This window comes from Calidris pugnax, unplaced genomic scaffold (assembly GCF_001431845.1).
Source record: "Calidris pugnax isolate Ruff unplaced genomic scaffold, ASM143184v1 scaffold98, whole genome shotgun sequence".
Classification (NCBI taxonomy): domain Eukaryota; kingdom Metazoa; phylum Chordata; class Aves; order Charadriiformes; family Scolopacidae; genus Calidris; species Calidris pugnax.
Window position 1 is genome coordinate 402,136 of NW_015090829.1, and position 18,456 is coordinate 420,591.

The 18,456-nt window shown below is 49.7% G+C and overlaps 1 protein-coding gene across 1 annotated transcript in view; it reads right to left on the reverse strand.

Moving 5' to 3' along the window:
• Positions 1 to 1,261, reverse strand: part of PLCB2 (phospholipase C beta 2) — a 46,839-nt gene extending 45,578 nt beyond the window's left edge. Inside the window, exon 1 of the mRNA XM_014940720.1 lies at positions 782 to 1,261. Within this exon, the coding sequence (XP_014796206.1) occupies positions 782 to 865 (84 nt within the window). The 5' untranslated portion in view covers positions 866 to 1,261. The remainder of the gene's footprint in view (positions 1 to 781) is intronic.
• Between the last annotated feature and the right edge of the window lie 17,195 nt (positions 1,262 to 18,456).

Sequence of the window (18,456 nt, forward strand, 5' to 3'; positions counted from 1 at the left end):
CCGCTCAGGTGTGCGGGTATTTGGGGAAATACTCTTTTGTCTTCTTAGAAGCTGAGGAGGGGGACTATTGCATTCAAAGTAACCTCTCCCCTTCTGCTGTTCCACACTTTCTTCCCCTCACAATGGAAGGCAGAAACTGCAAATGGGGGGTTTTGAAGATACAAGAGGACCCTGAGTTGGAGAGCAGCAGGTTTTTGCAGCGCCCTGCGGGGCTCCAGCACTGTTAAAGCACAGGCCCCTTGGTGCTCGGCCGCTGCGCAGACCCACAAGTGGGCAGGCGTGGGGGGACATGGCTCAACTCTCATCCACTCCAGCAACAGGGCCGTTAGAGGAAGCAGCTTGGAGCCTGATCTCTATCTGCTCGGCTCTGGAGTAAATCCTACCCCTGAGGCTCCTCCAGACGTGTCCCAGTGCAGCGTCTGCCTCTTGCCCCAGGGAGGCTCCCAGCAGTGACTGCCTGCCATGGGACCTGGGGTCCTACACCAGAGAAGCTGTGACCCAGACGCAGTGACACACTCCATTTACCTCCACAATAACAAGAGGTGCAGAAGTCACATCACCAACCCCTACCAATATGCCCTTTCTTTTTAGCCCTCGGCTCTCCTGTAGCTCTGAGTTCACCCTCCCAATCCAGACATCGCTGCTCTCAGGTACGACACTCAATGTCCCATCTCCCCCACTGAACCCGTGCTCCCAGCCTCCCCACAAACCCAGACCAGTGCATGGTATCTGCCCTGTCACCACACACACGACCCAGCAAAGCAGAAACCCCGGTACTCACATCATCCCATTTGATGAAGCGCTCACCCTTGGACAGATACTCCTTCACCTCCGGGGGCTGCAGGACAGGGGTAAGCATGGACATTCTGTCCCGCAGATGTGCTCCTCAGCGACCAGAAGCAACAGCAGCCACACGGTTTGCTCCTCCTCGGCCCCCTCTCCTCTATCTCTGCCTCTCACATGGCAGGGCGCTCTGCCATTGCCACTGTTGGCATCAGCAAGCGAACAGCCTCTTATATCCCAGCCAAATTTAGGAGGGGCAGGGACAGGCAGGCGAGGACCGATGAATCTGCATTGCAAATCGACAGCTCTCCAAGCAGGCACCGGCAGCTCAGCCCAAGGTCACGGGGAGGAGAGGCTGTGTGGGGCTGAGATGTCCTCCTGGGCGCCGTGTCTCCAGGAGGGACCCGCTCCCCCGAGCCACACTGGTGAAGCGCAGGGTTCGCAGCGCTTCCGCAACTGAACTTCCTTAAATGTTCTCTTTGACGAAGCGCAGGCATTGCCAGCCGACACAAACTATTTCAGCAGATGTGGTTGCGGAACAGCTCAGGCTTTGGCTACAAGCAGACTGCCCCCTTCATGCAATGGGCCAAATATCACGTAAAAGAAACTCAGTTCTTGCTCTGTAGGGACTCCATTTCTGGGGCCACTTGCTGCGCTGTCCAGTCTTTAACTTTTTGCCTTTCTCTTACGGGTTCTTCTGAACGTGGACCTGAGAAGTGAGAGAGAGAAGCGGAGCAGATGGAAATTCCACAGACAGCTGAAACAAAACATTCACAAGAGTCCTCAGGAACGACAAGATTCTCCAGATTCACTTGGGTCCACTGCAGATGCTCTGGGAACATGGCATGAGAGATGTGCAAGGTGGGGATTGTAGCCACGATGGCGCAGGGCAGTGACAGAAAGCAACACAGAAGGTTAATGGCAAACAGGGCAAAGACAAATCCCTGCCCCTGAGCTTGGAAGGCAGGAATTCCATGCAGACAGCAGAGGAGAGAAGGAGCAGATGGGCAGTGGCTGACCAGGAGAGCAGTTTGTGCAAAGGACTGACATGGGCAAGGTTAATTTTAGTCAAAAAGGCAGAGCCCCACGACTAAGTAGAAGTGGAAATAACTCTGCTACTCTTGCTATTCCCAGCCAGGAACACAGCATGAGAGATGTGCAAGGTGGGGATTGTAGCCACGATGGCGCAGGGCAGTGACAGAAAGCAACACAGAAGGTTAATGGCAAACAGGGCAAAGACAAATCCCTGCCCCTGAGCTTGGAAGGCAGGAATTCCATGCAGACAGCAGAGGAGAGAAGGAGCAGATGGGCAGTGGCTGACCAGGAGAGCAGTTTGTGCAAAGGACTGACATGGGCAAGGTTAATTTTAGTCAAAAAGGCAGAGCCCCACGACTAAGTAGAAGTGGAAATAACTCTGCTACTCTTGCTATTCCCAGCCACACGCTGGGATTTCATCCTTCTTGTCTCCTCTGGAAGTCAAGGTGTGGCACTTGCCATTGCTCAAGAGGGACAAGACACTGTCGAGGTAGCGCAGATGCTCTGGGAAGGGTGGACAAAGAGACTCCCACTGTGCAAAGGGAGCCAGCTGCATGGGTTTGTTCCTTCTTTCCCACCTCTGGCTTCCCCAGTTCGATCAGGCCAGCACTTCAAAGCAGACTGGACAGCTGGGGGAAGGCTGCCTAAAGGAATCAGCAGCGGGAGAGATGAAGTGGACCTGTAGCAAGTGCTCCAGCTGTAAAAACCCAAAGAGGGCAGCAACCCTCTGAGAGATGCCTGCTGCAGGAACAGAGAACCCTGCACAGACCCAACAGCCCTTGTGCATTTCTTTCAAGGATTTACCTGCCTGACAACCTGGGAATGAGAGAGCTTCTACATTTCCAGCTACCATTGAGTTTTGTGCATTTACTAACTTCTTTCACAAGGCACTGTACTTCCCAAGCATCAGCTCCCCAGCCAAGGCTGTCAGCTCTGTTTTATCAGGCAGTGGACCGAGGAAGCTCACCCGTAGCTGTGCTTACTCCCTGTCGGGGCTGAGACCAGGGACATGGGAACCCATCACCTCCGCTCTCATAACCAAGCCACACTCGTGGTATTAAGCTTCCTTTGCACGTGCAAAGTGACATTGTGCTTTTCGGGCAGCTGACAGAGCCCTGGGGTACTCCAGGGTGGGCCAAGACAGCATCACCAGGACATCCCCCACCTCAGAGAATGCCATTACTCCCAAGCAACAAAGCCACAGTGTCTGCTCACTGTCCAAAGGACATGCTCAGGGACTTCAGCAACAGCCCAGCTCTTGGCAATGCCAGAGAAACTCCAGGCACTGCTGGGGGGGTGTTGTCCTACGCTCTTAAAATGCTCAGGAACACACCCCAAGGCCCGGGTACATCTAGGGAAAGCCCATGGGAGCAGAGGAGGCTGCAGTGAGGAGTGAAAGTTTTCTCAACTCTCACCTGATCCCTTCTGCAAGGCCAGAGCCATTTCAGGGCTGCTTAACTGTAACTTAGGGAGCAGCTGTGAAGAGGATGAAGAGGATGAAGAGCATCACTCTCACCCAGCAGTGCTGCAGCCCTCCTGCCCTCTGCAACACTCAAAGCACTAAAGTGCTCTGAAGTGCCTTGAAGACACTGCAGTGTGGCTGTGAAGAAGTGAAAGGTGGGATGAGCTTTGCAGAGGAGATAGGGGACAGGGTGCCCAGGAATGGGACAAGAGCAAATGGGCACAAACTTGAATATAAGAAGTTCCACCTAAACGGGAGGAGGAACTTCTCCACTTTGAGGGTGGCAGAGCCCTGGCAGAGGCTGCCCAGAGAGGTGGTGGAGTCTCCTTCTCTGGAGACATTCAAACCCACCTGGACACGTTCCTGTGGGACCTGCTCTGGGTGGCCCTGCTCTGGCAGGGGGTTGGAGGAGATGATCTCCAGAGGTCCCTTCCAACCCCATGGAATTCTGGGATTCTGTGAGATCAGGCAGTCACAGTAACTGGTCCCAGTGGCCCATCTAGTATTTACCACAGTTACCATTGCTCCGTGAGCCACGTCTGCTCCCTGCCAGAACTGGGGCCTCAGGGAAAGGCTGCTTCTCTCCTGCATTCTCTCAGACCTGGACATTAAACAGTTTTCTCTGCCTCATCAACAAACCTAAAGTAAGCAAGAATCCTACCACAGCTTTACTTGCTTCACACTCACGGTCAGCTTTTCCTGAGGGATAAAACAATAAATTAAAATGAAACCCCACCACGCAGAGCAGCACCCAAGCCAGCGGCTGTCCTGGGAGGCTGCGCGCATCAGCAGCGGCCAAGATCCCCACTTGCACAAAGACGGTCACAAAAGCTGAAGCTCACTTCCTTTTGCATAACCCAACCTCCTTATCTTTCATTTCACACTCCTTGCTCTATGTGGGAGCTTCTGTCCTTTGCATGAAGAGATGGCTGATGGAACAGCGATAGAATAAAGCAACAGTCCTGCCCTCTGCTGAGAGCTCTGATATCGGAGCAGGCAGAAGCAGCAGCATTTTCAGCAGCATTTATTCCAACCACTCTTTATTTTATTTCTCCTGCAAGGCCAGTCACACAGTGTACACTCACTCTACTTCCCCTCTGTCCCCTTTGCTTTCCTCCCTTACCCTCACCACTGACCATCCCACCACAAATGCCAATATGCACAAATTGCCCTTTTGTCTTTTTTGCTGCCTCTTTTATTTTTTCCCTGGATACTTTCCCTTATCTCCCTGTGCTATTTATTCAGCAGGCTCTACCTCCCACCAGGTGCACGCAGAAGCAAGGCAGTCAGCATTACCCTTCCAAGATTTTACAAGACAGGGTCTGTAGGCTGATCTAAGCCGGGCTATTAAATCACCTTGACTGGATGGCTCCCAAGTCCTAGCAAATGAGTTTATCACCTCGACCCCAGCCAAGTCCTAGCACACACAAAAATCTGTAAATCTCTTCCAGCACCGTTCCACTATAATTATAGCTTGCAACGTGTAAGGCTGTCCTCTAGTGAACAGCTGTGATACTGCACACCCAGCCTCCAGCAGCGCACACCAGTAGTGAAGTCACAGCCAGGCACAGCTGAGTTCATCCTGCTGCTCCTTTCTCCATTCTGCCCTCTGAGCCCTGGCAATCCTGAAAGGATTAATGGCACCGTTAGGACCACAAAGGCCAGTCTCTTCTCACCACCCCTGGAGAGGAGAACTGCTGAGTGTGTGTCTGCGGGGGCATATTTTATATCCTACTTTGAACCCAAACCACAAATTCATGACAGCTCTCAGCTGACAACATGACTCTGCAGCTCCATCTGCCAAAGTGAGAGGGCAGTGGATTACAGCACCCAAGACAAGTGCCCACAGATGCCGCAATACCAGAAAAGCAGTGAGGTTTGGTGTAAAAAAAACCAAAATCCAAACAATCTGACCAACCACCCAGACATTGTTAGGTCCATAATTAACTGTCCACTGGCAGGAATATGCAGCAGGAGTCTGATGTGCTTACAGCACTCTGCTGGCTTCCTGCACGCTTCCAACCTGCACAGCTGAGGGACACAAGCTCACACTGCTTAAACATCCTATACGTCACTGCAGGACAAAGATAACACTGCAGGGGGAGGACTAAACCAGGCAATTCCTAATTGCTAGCAAAAAAATGACAATTTCCAAGACGGGTCACTAAGAGAAGAGCAAGGAGGATGAGCAGCAGCACAGGAGGCAGAACGTGCCCATCTCCTGTCACCACGCAGTAAGGGAACAGCAAGAACAGGAAAGTGAGTTCTACCACCACGTTTGCTGCCTGCCACAGCAGCTTCCCAGCCCTGGTTCAGAGCTCAGTATTTCAGCAATACTTCTGCCATACTCACATCCCTGTTCCTTCTACTTTTCACAGTCAGTCTATTAGAACAGACTATTTCAGTTGGAAGGGACCTACAATGATCATCTAGTCCAACTGCCTGACCGGTTCAGGGCTCACCCAAAGTTAAAGCATGTTGTTAAGGGCATTGTCCAAACGCTTCTTCACCACTGACAGGCTTGGGTTCTACAACCACTCCAAGAAGCCTGTTCCAGTTCTACAACCTGCACTTTACTCACTCAGCTTCCCTTGCACACGTGTAATTTTTTCAATTTGTGAGAAGGTCAGATGCTAAGGCCCATTTCACAAGTGCAAACTTCCTGTGGAAGGTCCAAAGCACCAAACCCAGCTGCCAGACACTGCCTCTGCCCAGCCAGTCCAGTCCAGTAGATCACAGTCCCCTTGGGCAGGTCACAGAGAACAGCAGCTCAGGGGCTTTGAAGATCAAGGTCAACTTCTTAAATCGACATACCATTGAAGATAGTACCTGGGGCAAGACATATCTAGCAGCTTTAGGAATGGAGAAATTACAGATTTTTAAGGTCAACATGCTCTGTCAGTTGAGACGAACTATTACTCCTGAAGCATCAGTCTTCATTGTGAAATAAAGGATGAAGAGTGAGCGCTTTGATCCACAACAGCTTCACTCAAAGCATTGGGGGTGTAGGAAAAACCAAGACCCACTGGAAAGAGGCACTTTTCTTGCCCCATCCAGAGAAGAGCCCAAGCACGAGCCTGGGTGCAGGCTCAGGTACTGAGCACACTGGCTCTTCCCCTTCAGAGAATACAGGATTTCCAGGGCAAGGTAGCAGATTAGTCCACCCTTCAGGGCAGGACTGAACCCCCACTTACCTGCGAGCAGGCACGTCCACGTGTGTGGGTCCAGAAAGGGGAGAGCTCTCTGGCTGAGGAGCAAGGGATGTCAGTTTGGTTCCAGCACCAAGCCAAGGCAGGTAACACAGCCCTCAGCCCACGCATGGCTTTTGGTCACCACAAACACACCGAGTTTTCTAGGGGGATTTAGAGAATTGTGTCCATATGGGTAAGCCCCAATACACAGACTTCAAAAGGCAAAGCATCCCAAGGAATCCCATTCAAGAAACAGAGGCTCCCATCCCAGCCAGCCTCCTGGTGCAGCACTATTGAGTCAGGCATGGAAAAACAATTTTAAAGGAAAAAAGCCTCCACTGTTTGAAGTGAGCAGTGCAAAATCAGAGATTCACAAGCTTTCAGCCCCCCCAAGTTTCTCACTAACCTCCACCCAGGTAATTGAAGCTGTTGAAAAAAAGTAAATAAATTTCACCGTAGCTCCCCAGAAGCCATCAAACAAGTGACACCAGCTGATACCCCCAGTAACTGCAAAGGTGCAGCTGAAGGTGTCTGAACCTACAGTGCCCTTTGGTGGGATGGGAGGAGGGGTTTACATCAGATCCTAATGAGAGGATGAAATCCCTTCACTTTGGCAGAGGTTTGCTCTCCTGACACACCGCTGCTGCCCCAATGCCTGTGTGCACAGCTGGATCACACACTCACCCAGTGCCATTGACCAACGAGCCCACGAGTACACACTCAGCAGGACCATCGCCTCCTTCCACTGCTGCTCTCCAAGAGATGCCTCACCAGGAACTGACCGTCTTTTTACCTTGCTTATGGTTATTTGGGCTTTTTACACAGCTTTTCTAGCGCTGATGCATGCACTCAAGGCAGTATATTTTAAATCCTCTCCTGCCTTTCTACAGGTCAAAATTAGATCTTGAAAATGATTTTTTATTTCATTGCATTATCAAACAGTGAACAAACAATGGCAAATACACAAAATGACTACAGATTCCTTGGAAAAGAGCTCTCTAGGAAACGTTTAACACCGCAGAAAGCCCTGCTTTCTTTGGAACACCCAGACAAACATGAGAATAGGAAAAAGCAGCAAATGGGACAGAAATCTCTACCAGGGCACAAGGAAGGTCTCTCACTGGGCCATTCTGTGGTGTTCATGGTGTGTGAGCAGCCAAAGGCAGCAGCATGTTCCTGAATTACTGACAAACACAAGGCTGGGGGTACTGGTGGGAACAGCGAAGGCTCAAGACGCTGTGTCAGAGGAGGCTTCTGTCTGGTGAGACACCTTCACAAAAAGCAGCACAGCTTCCCAGGTCCAAACACCAGCTCTGACACGTGCCACCTTGTCAGTTCTGGGGGCACACAGTGACGGGTTTGATTTATTGCTGCAGTTCACAATTTGTGGTCTCTAAGATCCCATAAACAAGTCGCAGTTGGACCCCAGGCTTTCATGACCTCCAGAGTGTATTTCAGTGACAGCAATGAAAACTGAGGAATAATACTGTGACAGAACCAAACCCGTTTGGAGTTCAGGGCTCACCCAAAGTTAAAGCATGTTGTTAAGGGCATTGTCCAAACGCTTCTTCACCACTGACAGGCTTGGGTTCTACAACCACTCCAAGAAGCCTGTTCCAGTTCTACAACCTGCACTTTACTCACTCAGCTTCCCTTGCACACGTGTAATTTTTTCAATTTGTGAGAAGGTCAGATGCTAAGGCCCATTTCACAAGTGCAAACTTCCTGTGGAAGGTCCAAAGCACCAAACCCAGCTGCCAGACACTGCCTCTGCCCAGCCAGTCCAGTCCAGAAGATCACAGTCCCCTTGGGCAGGTCACAGAGAACAGCAGCTCAGGGGCTTTGAAGATCAAGGTCAACTTCTTAAACCGATATACCATGAAGATACTACCTGGGGCAAGACATATCTAGCAGCTTTATCGACATACCATTGAAGATAGTACCTGGGGCAAGACATATCTAGCAGCTTTAGGAATGGAGAAATTACAGATTTTTAAGGTCAACATGCTCTGTCAGTTGAGACGAACTATTACTCCTGAAGCATCAGTCTTCATTGTGAAATAAAGGATGAAGAGTGAGCGCTTTGATCCACAACAGCTTCACTCAAAGCATTGGGGGTGTAGGAAAAACCAAGACCCACTGGAAAGAGGCACTTTTCTTGCCCCATCCAGAGAAGAGCCCAAGCACGAGCCTGGGTGCAGGCTCAGGTACTGAGCACACTGGCTCTTCCCCTTCAGAGAATACAGGATTTCCAGGGCAAAGTAGCAGATTAGTCCACCCTTCAGGGCAGGACTGAACCCCCACTTACCTGCGAGCAGGCACGTCCACGTGTGTGGGTCCAGAAAGGGGAGAGCTCTCTGGCTGAGGAGCAAGGGATGTCAGTTTGGTTCCAGCACCAAGCCAAGGCAGGTAACGCAGCCCTCAGCCCACGCATGGCTTTTGGTCACCACAAACACACCGAGTTTTCTAGGTGGATTTAGAGAATTGTGTCCATATGGGTAAGCCCCAATACACAGACTTCAAAAGGCAAAGCATCCCAAGGAATCCCATTCAAGAAACAGAGGCTCCCATCCCAGCCAGCCTCCTGGTGCAGCACTATTGAGTCAGGCATGGAAAAACAATTTTAAAGGAAAAAAGCCTCCACTGTTTGAAGTGAGCAGTGCAAAATCAGAGATTCACAAGCTTTCAGCCCCCCCAAGTTTCTCACTAACCTCCACCCAGGTAATTGAAGCTGTTGAAAAAAAGTAAATAAATTTCACCGTAGCTCCCCAGAAGCCATCAAACAAGTGACACCAGCTGATACCCCCAGTAACTGCAAAGGTGCAGCTGAAGGTGTCTGAACCTACAGTGCCCTTTGGTGGGATGGGAGGAGGGGTTTACATCAGATCCTAATGAGAGGATGAAATCCCTTCACTTTGGCAGAGGTTTGCTCTCCTGACACACCGCTGCTGCCCCAATGCCTGTGTGCACAGCTGGATCACACACTCACCCAGTGCCATTGACTAACGAGCCCACGAGTACACACTCAGCAGGACCATCGCCTCCTTCCACCGCTGCTCTCCAAGAGATGCCTCACCAGGAACTGACCGTCTTTTTACCTTGCTTATGGTTATTTGGGCTTTTTACACAGCTTTTCTAGCGCTGATGCATGCACTCAAGGCAGTATATTTTAAATCCTCTCCTGCCTTTCTACAGGTCAAAATTAGATCTTGAAAATGATTTTTTATTTCATTGTATTATCAAACAGTGAACAAACAATGGCAAACACACAAAATGACTACAGATTCCTTGGAAAAGTGCTCTCTAGGAAACATTTAACAGCGCAGAAAGCCCTGCTTTCTTTGGAACACCCAGACAAACATGAGAATAGGAAAAAGCAGCAAATGGGACAGAAATCTCTACCAGGGCACAAGGAAGGTCTCTTACTGGGCCATTCTGTGGTGTTCATGGTGTGTGAGCAGCCAAAGGCAGCAGCATGTTCCTGAATTACTGACAAACACAAGGCTGGGGGTACTGGTGTTTCTAGCCCTGATGCATGCACTGAAGGCAGTATATTTTAAATCCTCTCCTGCCTTTCTACAGGTCAAAATTAGATCTTGAAAATGATTTTTTATTTCATTGCATTATCAAACAGTGAACAAACAATGGCAAATACACAAAATGACTACAGATTCCTTGGAAAAGAGCTCTCTAGGAAACGTTTAACACCGCAGAAAGCCCTGCTTTCTTTGGAACACCCAGACAAACATGAGAATAGGAAAAAGCAGCAAATGGGACAGAAATCTCTACCAGGGCACAAGGAAGGTCTCTCACTGGGCCATTCTGTGGTGTTCATGGTGTGTGAGCAGCCAAAGGCAGCAACGTGTTCCTGAGTTACACTGACAAACACAAGGCTGGGGGTACTGGTGGGAACAGCGAAGGCTCAAGACGCTGTGTCAGAGGAGGCTTCTGTCTGGTGAGACACCTTCACAAAAAGCAGCACAGCTTCCCAGGTCCAAACACCAGCTCTGACACGTGCCACCTTGTCAGTTCTGGGGGCACACAGTACGTGTTCCTGAGTTACACTGACAAACACAAGGCTGGGGGTACTGGTGGGAACAGCGAAGGCTCAAGACGCTGTGTCAGAGGAGGCTTCTGTCTGGTGAGACACCTTCACAAAAAGCAGCACAGCTTCCCAGGTCCAAACACCAGCTCTGACACGTGCCACCTTGTCAGTTCTGGGGGCACACACTGACAGGTTTGATTTATTGCTGCAGTTCACAATTTGTGGTCTCTAAGATCCCATAAACAAGTCGCAGTTGGACCCCAGGCTTGTGACGGGTTTGATTTATTGCTGCAGTTCACAATTTGTGGTCTCTAAGATCCCATAAACAAGTCGCAGTTGGACCCCAGGCTTTCATGACCTCCAGAGTGTATTTCAGTGACAGCAATGAAAACTGAGGAATAATACTGTGACAGAACCAAACCCGTTTGGACACCACTGCTGGAAATGTATACATTCAGATGATTATCAAAGCACTGGATCTAGAAGAAATATTTTCCTGAGCAGAACGGCCAGTGACTTGTAAAACAAGATTTAAAGATTTATCTGAAGACAACACAGCGTGAATATGGAATCCCATTTCAGCTCATTGCCAGCAAATCTTCCCCCTTTTCACAGGCATACAACAGAGCAGGAGGGAATTTTCTGCTGGCATTTCCCATGCTTTCTGCTCCTGGAGGCATCAGAACAGCCTCTCTCCCAGGACACTACAGCTCCATTCCCATCGCAGCCTGAACCAGGACAGCAGCAGTGTGAGAGCAGTGAGATGTCACCAGAACCAGCAGAGGTTTCAGGCTGCTATTTTAATTCAGTTAAATAACCTTCCTTTGCATGGGGTTATCAACACGAGTCCAGCACACTTTCCTCATTCAGCTACCATGGCCAAGCACGCAGAAATGGAGAAAGTCAAAAAGTAACAATTGCTTTTGATTTTTTTCTGCAAGGAAAAACTACTGTGAGATCAGGGAGCATTATCACATGCAAAGCCACGTTTTTTTAAGTAGGGTGAAAACCCACGTTGACCTCATATATAAAATAATCCACTTGGATCTTTAAAGCCGCTAAAATTTCATGTTTAGGAAGGACCCAAACTTAAGCTAAGTCAAGCTGACCATGAGGAATGGACAAGCTGCTTGGCCTAACCAAGGGCTCAGCTGCACCAAGAGTTGGCCCCAATGATGGCTGGAGCAATCCCACACAAATGAACTACTGAAAAAGCACCCTTCTCCATCTCCACCACCAAAACCATCCCAGATTAAAACAGCAGTAACCCAGGCTAGACCAGGATTGCTTTAGCTTCAGGGCTGCATGAAGAGACTGTGGATAAGGCCTTCCAAGAAAATCTTGTTCCAGTGCTTGTAGGAGCGATCACAAGTTGAAGCATCTCTGAATGGTGTCATTCTGCAAACATTACAGGTTGTATTTTCAGACGAGCTGTGTCAGTGCTCTCCCCCCCACACACACGAGCACACACTACAGATATATGTGTATCTGTGTGTATCAGGGAGAAGCACAACTCACACATCAATTCTCCACACACAGAGGTGGGGGAGTTCAGCTTCTTCAGACCACGAAGACCAGAGGCAAAGATGCACAGTCAGTTTACACGACCATTAATCATCGCTGTCCTGTTGCTGAAAAGCGGTGGTTATTTTCAAAACACAGCCCTCAGAAGGGTGTTCAGATGTTAAGCATGTGTGGGTGTGTGTACATGCACATTTCCTCCTTGAAAAATGAACAACAAAGTGCTGATTTTTGACTCTTGATTTCTGCCAGAGACTGAGTTTAGAGACACAACCAACACAGACACCACAGTTTCACACCCAAAGGGAAACTTTTTATTTAAAAAAAACCAACATTCACCTCTTGGAGTTCCACACTTAGTGAAATGAGGGCAACTTTCCTCTCCACAGACTGCTGTGTGAAAGCTACAGCTGAGAGCACTGGGAACCCCTGGGATTGGAGCTTCACATTCCAGCAAATGGCAAGGTTTCTCATGTCCGTGAATGCCCAGGGCACTGTCAAGCCCTTGTCAGCCTTTTCTCAGTTTCAGAAACGTGTCATGGAAACAACAGGCCAAAGACAATTCAGGTTATCTGGGAGAACTCTCTGCCTCCAGAAAGCTGACCGAGATGTGTCTCCACTCAGCAGGACACCGAACCTCAAATCACAGCAAATAAAAGCAGAGCTCCCAAAATATTGTGAACACCTCTGCCATAAAGCCAAGCGGCTCCCCCCACTCCAGAGTCTGAACCATCACCTACTTACAGAAGATTCTAAACATTAAAAACAGAACAATAAATCATTTTCAGACACTTTCCTCTCTCAAGAGTTTTGCCATCAAGGGAACATTCACAGTCCAAGGCTCCCCTGCGCCAGGACATCTTTATACCGTGCAGATGGTTCACAGAATAAAATGGCTCAGAATGGGCCTCACCAAGCTGATACAAGGCTGAAGCTGCTGATGCATCCCCACCCTGAGCTGCCACCTTTCTGCCCAAGGCCTCTACCCAGAGCAAAGCCAGATCTCTTGCTGGTTTATCTCAAATTCAGCACCACTTCTACTGCCTTCCCACCCACCCTGTAACCCCTGCAGATCACTTTCCAAGTCAGTGCAAGACAGTGGGTTGTGCAAACCTCACTTGCCACAGCTAAATCAGAAGCTGAAGGAATTAAAAGAACATCCCCAGCCTCCCCCCATCTGTTACTGGATTAACAAGAGAGACAGCACCTTCCCACATAAGACAGAGGAGATTTTGAAGTGTAAGAGGAAGATGCCAGAGAAGAACAGAATCCAATTCCCCGCAGGCTCCAACAGGAGACTGGAGCAGCCCCGTGAAATAAGGTGTATTTCCTTTAGAAGAACAGACAGAAGAGCATGAGAGATCATCCCCTGTCAAGAGCAGAGACCTTCTCTATGACAGAAAACTCAAGTCCAGCAAAACATTCGCTCAAGGACTTCAGCCAAGAGAGAGAGATGAATTTAAACATACCCATTCCATCCTTTAAACATAAGGAGACAGGTGGAAAGACCTCATCCATCTCTCCCCAACCCAGCTCACACATGTGACCAAGGAGACAGTATAAAGTTTAAAAAGCCAATAAAAATGTTACAAATCTTTATGAAGTCTATAATCTGCCTCTAGAAGTCGCTCTGCTGGAGGCAGACACCAAGAACAAAAACCAGGGTGAGTTCAGACAAGCATGATGGCAGGGAGTGATGATTTCAGAGTCACACAAACGAAGCGAGTGGAGTCACCAAGCCACACACCCCACAGAATAAGCCACCATTTGTACCGTGTCACATCAGAGTGTCTCCTAATGAGAGGGCACAGGAAGGAAAGGCAGAGGAGTTGCCTTCCCTGAACCAAAAGCGTGGGGGCAACGGGACTGTGGGTAGCCATCCAGCCCAGCCCTTGTCCCAGGGCAGGAGCAGCTGTGACATTTATCAGCCCTGACAGCCATTAGTTCAGAGAGCTTCAGGAGGCCTCTGTGAACAGGGGAGACTCAACCACCTCCCCGGGAATCCAATCCAATCCTGTGTTTCACTATTCTCAGAACAAGGTCTGTACAGAGGTAGTATCTTAGGCCAATAATCTTCCCTTAATTAAGTCTTCTCTGTCCTGAAGCACTAGATACCATCCACTGACTCTGAACGTGGGAAATCAATAATCCAAGTTTATTTACCTACATCCTTCAGGGGCCCTTGGAGAGCAAACAAACATCCCACGCCACCAGGTAGCAGCAGAATTCGGGCAGTGCTGTTCAGTCAGGTAGGTGGAACACCAGACCTTCAACAACCTGTCCCAGCACCTGGGTTTTCAACTGAACACAGGTGTAAGGCAGTGAGCAGCACACTCATAAGTCAACAAGTTTCCTAGTGGCCTCTCAGGCAATAGAAGTAAAAAAAAAATTGAGATATAAACAATAGGACCCTGAAGAGTACTGTGTTTGGATGGTCATGGGAGAAAGGCTTGATGTTCAAGGGCTATACAGCTCTCCTTCATTGGCAGGTCCAGTCCCAGGGCACATCGCGTGCCCTTCACTCCATTTGTCTCAGGCAAGCAATCTCTTTTGTGTTCTTTAGGCAAAAATGTCAGCGGGGACTAATTTGCAAGCTTTGTCTAGTGTCTGACACATTCACCAACTTCCCAAGATCTGAGCTCTGCACCCCAGAGCTCCATTTCTGCACCACAGGAGCCCGCTCAGCACACAGCCTGGTATTTCTGCTAAAGCCCAGAGGACAAAGAAAATACCATTATTGCAGCTCTGGCTTCCTGGCTCTCATTTGCCTTTATGGGTGGTTGTTAGCAAGGAACTAAGTTTAGGAACAGAAGGCACACGCCTTCTGGCAGCTGCCTGTGCTTGAACAAAAGGACCTGGGGAGCAACTCACACCCATTTATTTGTTCACAGTAAAAATTGGGAAAGCAGGAAAGAGCGTAACTCGTGCTGAATTATCTATTGCCATGTTTTCTAGCTGGAGCAGCTTTAGTTGCTCCTTGAATCTACATTCAAATGATAGGAGGTGTAGTGGGATCTCAGCCACACCACACTCACTACCTCTGCTGGAACTGCTTCTACAGCTCCACGCCATGTCCTCTGCCACGACTGTCCTCCACTGAAGGAAAAGGAGCACTAGTAACTATTGGATTCATGAACAGAGGGGAAAAAAATCATTTGTGCAGAGATTAAGAAGAATTGGTTCCCTTCCCAAAAACTAATCTGGGGGACACAGGACTAAGATACACAGCTATAATGGCTTTTTACTACACTGACCCCTCCCAGCTCCCTGTTACCTTCTGTGCCTATTTCCTGCATCCACCTGCTGACTCTGTTAAATACCCTTTATCAAACTCAACACAACACACCTGTGAACACCCAGCAACACCAAGGCTATGATTTTTGTCTACCACACCTTCCAGACGCTACAGCAGGGTCGAGTTAAGCATTAAAGTAGGATGTAGCATCTCCAAGGAGAAACTTAAAATGCAGGAAGACAACATGGGCTAGAAAAGCATCAGGCAAAAACTGTCAGGGCCTCATTCAGCCCCAAAGGAACTGCCTGTATGTGTCAGTCCTCTCCCCCAACATTCCAGAACTAGAATTAAGGAGGAGAAGGGGAAGGGGCTGGTGACAAGTGGTAATTCATCATCCTTTCACCAGAGGAAATGATAAATTGTATCAGCGGCAACAACAGATACCCCAGAGAGCGTTAGGGTTTGGAATGAACCAATTCCTGCAGGGATGATTTGAGGAAGAATGGTGAGCAGACACCGACCCCAGCCCAGCCAGGCTCTGCCTCTGCCCATCTCTGCAACATTCAATCACAGGAAGATGAAGCCCAGCAAGAACGTGGGCAGAGACCGGCAGCTGAGAGGCTGGATTGAAAAACAAGCTGAAAATCTAAGAAGTTATGCTAGACACAAAAGGTCCAAACTCAATCCCTCTGTAGCACTGAAACCAATGAGTCTTTGACCTTAAAAATAAACAGCTCTGAGACATACGTAAAGTGGAGGAAAGGCGTGAAGTTACAGAACTCATCAAGTTACAGAACTCTTATTTTAAATGCAAAGGAAAGCTGGAGCAGCAGACAGCTGCTGAACAAAACACAAGAAGCAAGGGGAGAAGAGCTTGGAGCAAACCCATCATTGAGGGAAAACAGCCTGAAAAAAATTAGTAGGAAATCCATTTGGTAGGAATTGCTATAAATGCAAGCGTACTACTTAAACATATAAAGACCGTGACAACTTGTGTACAAAAACTATAAAACACCAAAGATGCATTTCTATGACTCAGGAAAGCTTTGTCAGCTGGATGCCATCAGCTCATTTGATTCAGGTGCACAAAATCTGACCTTAACAAGAGGAATGCAGTCAGGTGTAATCAATTAGGGCAAGAGAGATAAGGGGGGGCCACAGAAAAGTCCTAATACCCACTAACAAATAACTAGACATACTGGGTTACAGCAACATTCCATGAAAATTAAATATTTCATGAGGACAGAGCATGTCATTAGGTGCAGAATCAATCACTCGGGTTGGGAAGAACCTTTAAAAAATCATCTAGTCCAATCCCCCTGTGACGGGCAATAAGCCCCCTCTGCCCTGAGAGAGGCCACCACTCTCTCCTGCACCTACTCTGCAGAGCCGTGATTCTTATTACTACAGAGGAGATTTGTGCTGAGGCCAAAAGGTAGAGGATCTCCAAAGGCAGCTGGCAATACAATATTGCACCCTTCCATGCAGGCAAGAACAGGATCCAGACACAGAACATCCCATGTTGCACAGCTCCTAGCTCTCAGAAAAGTTCAGTCCCCAAAATTACTGTGTTTCTATTTAAAAAAACAGGCAGAGCCCTCAGGCCCCCTGAGAGGTTCACAGCCCCTTCCAGAGGCTCCCTTTCCTGCCGGACGCTGGGAGCTCCCTGCCATGCCCAGCCGAGGGTCAGTGTGCACTGACCATCATGGCAGGGCTACCCTTCCACGCACACACACGCACAGCCCCGAAGCTTTCAGTCAACACAATCCACCACTTTTCCAAGAATTAACAGTTCTTCTGAAGTTACTCCACTTATCCCATCACATACTGTCCGCTTCAGGAGTCTTCCTTAGAGCTGCAAGCTCCATACTTCTTCCTGCAGAAGCTCAGAGGTTCTCCCTTTCTCTCTCAACCCTCCACATTTTCCCTGCTACTGAGTTTAAAAATAAAATGCTACTCTTAAAACTCAATCACCCACTTCCTCTGGCTCCTTTCTGGGTGACGGTCATTGCTCCAGCTGCTCTTCGCCTCTTCCTGAGCTGCAGCTCCTTGTCTGCAAGAGGTTTTCTGCTGCAACACACCTGACTGGCCTGAGGTGTAAAGGAGGGAGAAAAGAGAGTGAGTGTAGAAGAAGCAGAATCACAGAATCTTCTAGGTTGGAAGGGACCTTAAAGATCATCTTGTCCAACTGTCAACCTGACTGACAAAAATAGACACCCACACAACAAACAAGGAGCATCATCACTAAACCAGACCTCCCAGCACTACATCAACCCGTCTTTTGAACACCTCCAGGGATGGGGCCTCCACCACCTCCCTGGGCAGCCCATTCCAATGCCTGAGAACCCCTTCAGTGAAAAAATTTTTCCTAATATCCAGCCTGAACCTCCCCTGGGGCAACTTGAGGCCATTTCCTCTCGTCCTGTCGCCTGTGACTTGAGAGAAGAGACCGACCCCCACCTCTCTACACCCTCCTTTCAGGGAGTTGTAGAGAGCAATAAGGTCTCCCCTCAGCCTCCTCTTCTCCAGGCTGAATAACCCCAGCTAAATCATTCTCAAAAATAACAACTTGCACTATAAAAAAAAGTAATTAAAAGGCTGATCCACACCCTAGGACAGCGCTTCGGTCAATAGAACGCTTTTGTGAGGGATTAAGGAGAATAAGACAAATTCAAACCCGAAGAGCAATAACGCCGTTTCAGACGATCTCCGCAGGTTCGGGACCAGCCCGGTCCGCGGGGAACCAACCCGGCCGCTCCCCCGGAGCTGCTGCTCAGCCCCTCCCGCGGCAGGAGCGGGCAGGCAGCACCGCACACCTGCGGGGAGCCCCGCGGAGCAGCTCCCACCGCCGGGAGGGTGCGGAGGCTCCTGCCCCCCTCCTCTGGCACTAGGCCTCAGCGAGGAGCCTGGCACACACTCACCCCTCCTCCGCGCGCCGGGCCCTGAAGACAAGCCCTAACCTCGGCCCGGACGGACGGACGGACAGACAGACGGGCGGGATGCCCCCCGCCCCACCCCGCGGGACTCCCCACAGCGGCGGGCAGAGCCGCAGGACCACCGGCACCCACCGGCACCCACCGCCCCCGGGCGGGCCGCCATGGCGCCCTCACCGCCCCAACCGCCGCCTCGCGCGCCCCCCCGCCTCGCCCCCAGCAGCGCCCAACGGCCGCGCACGCGCAGCGGC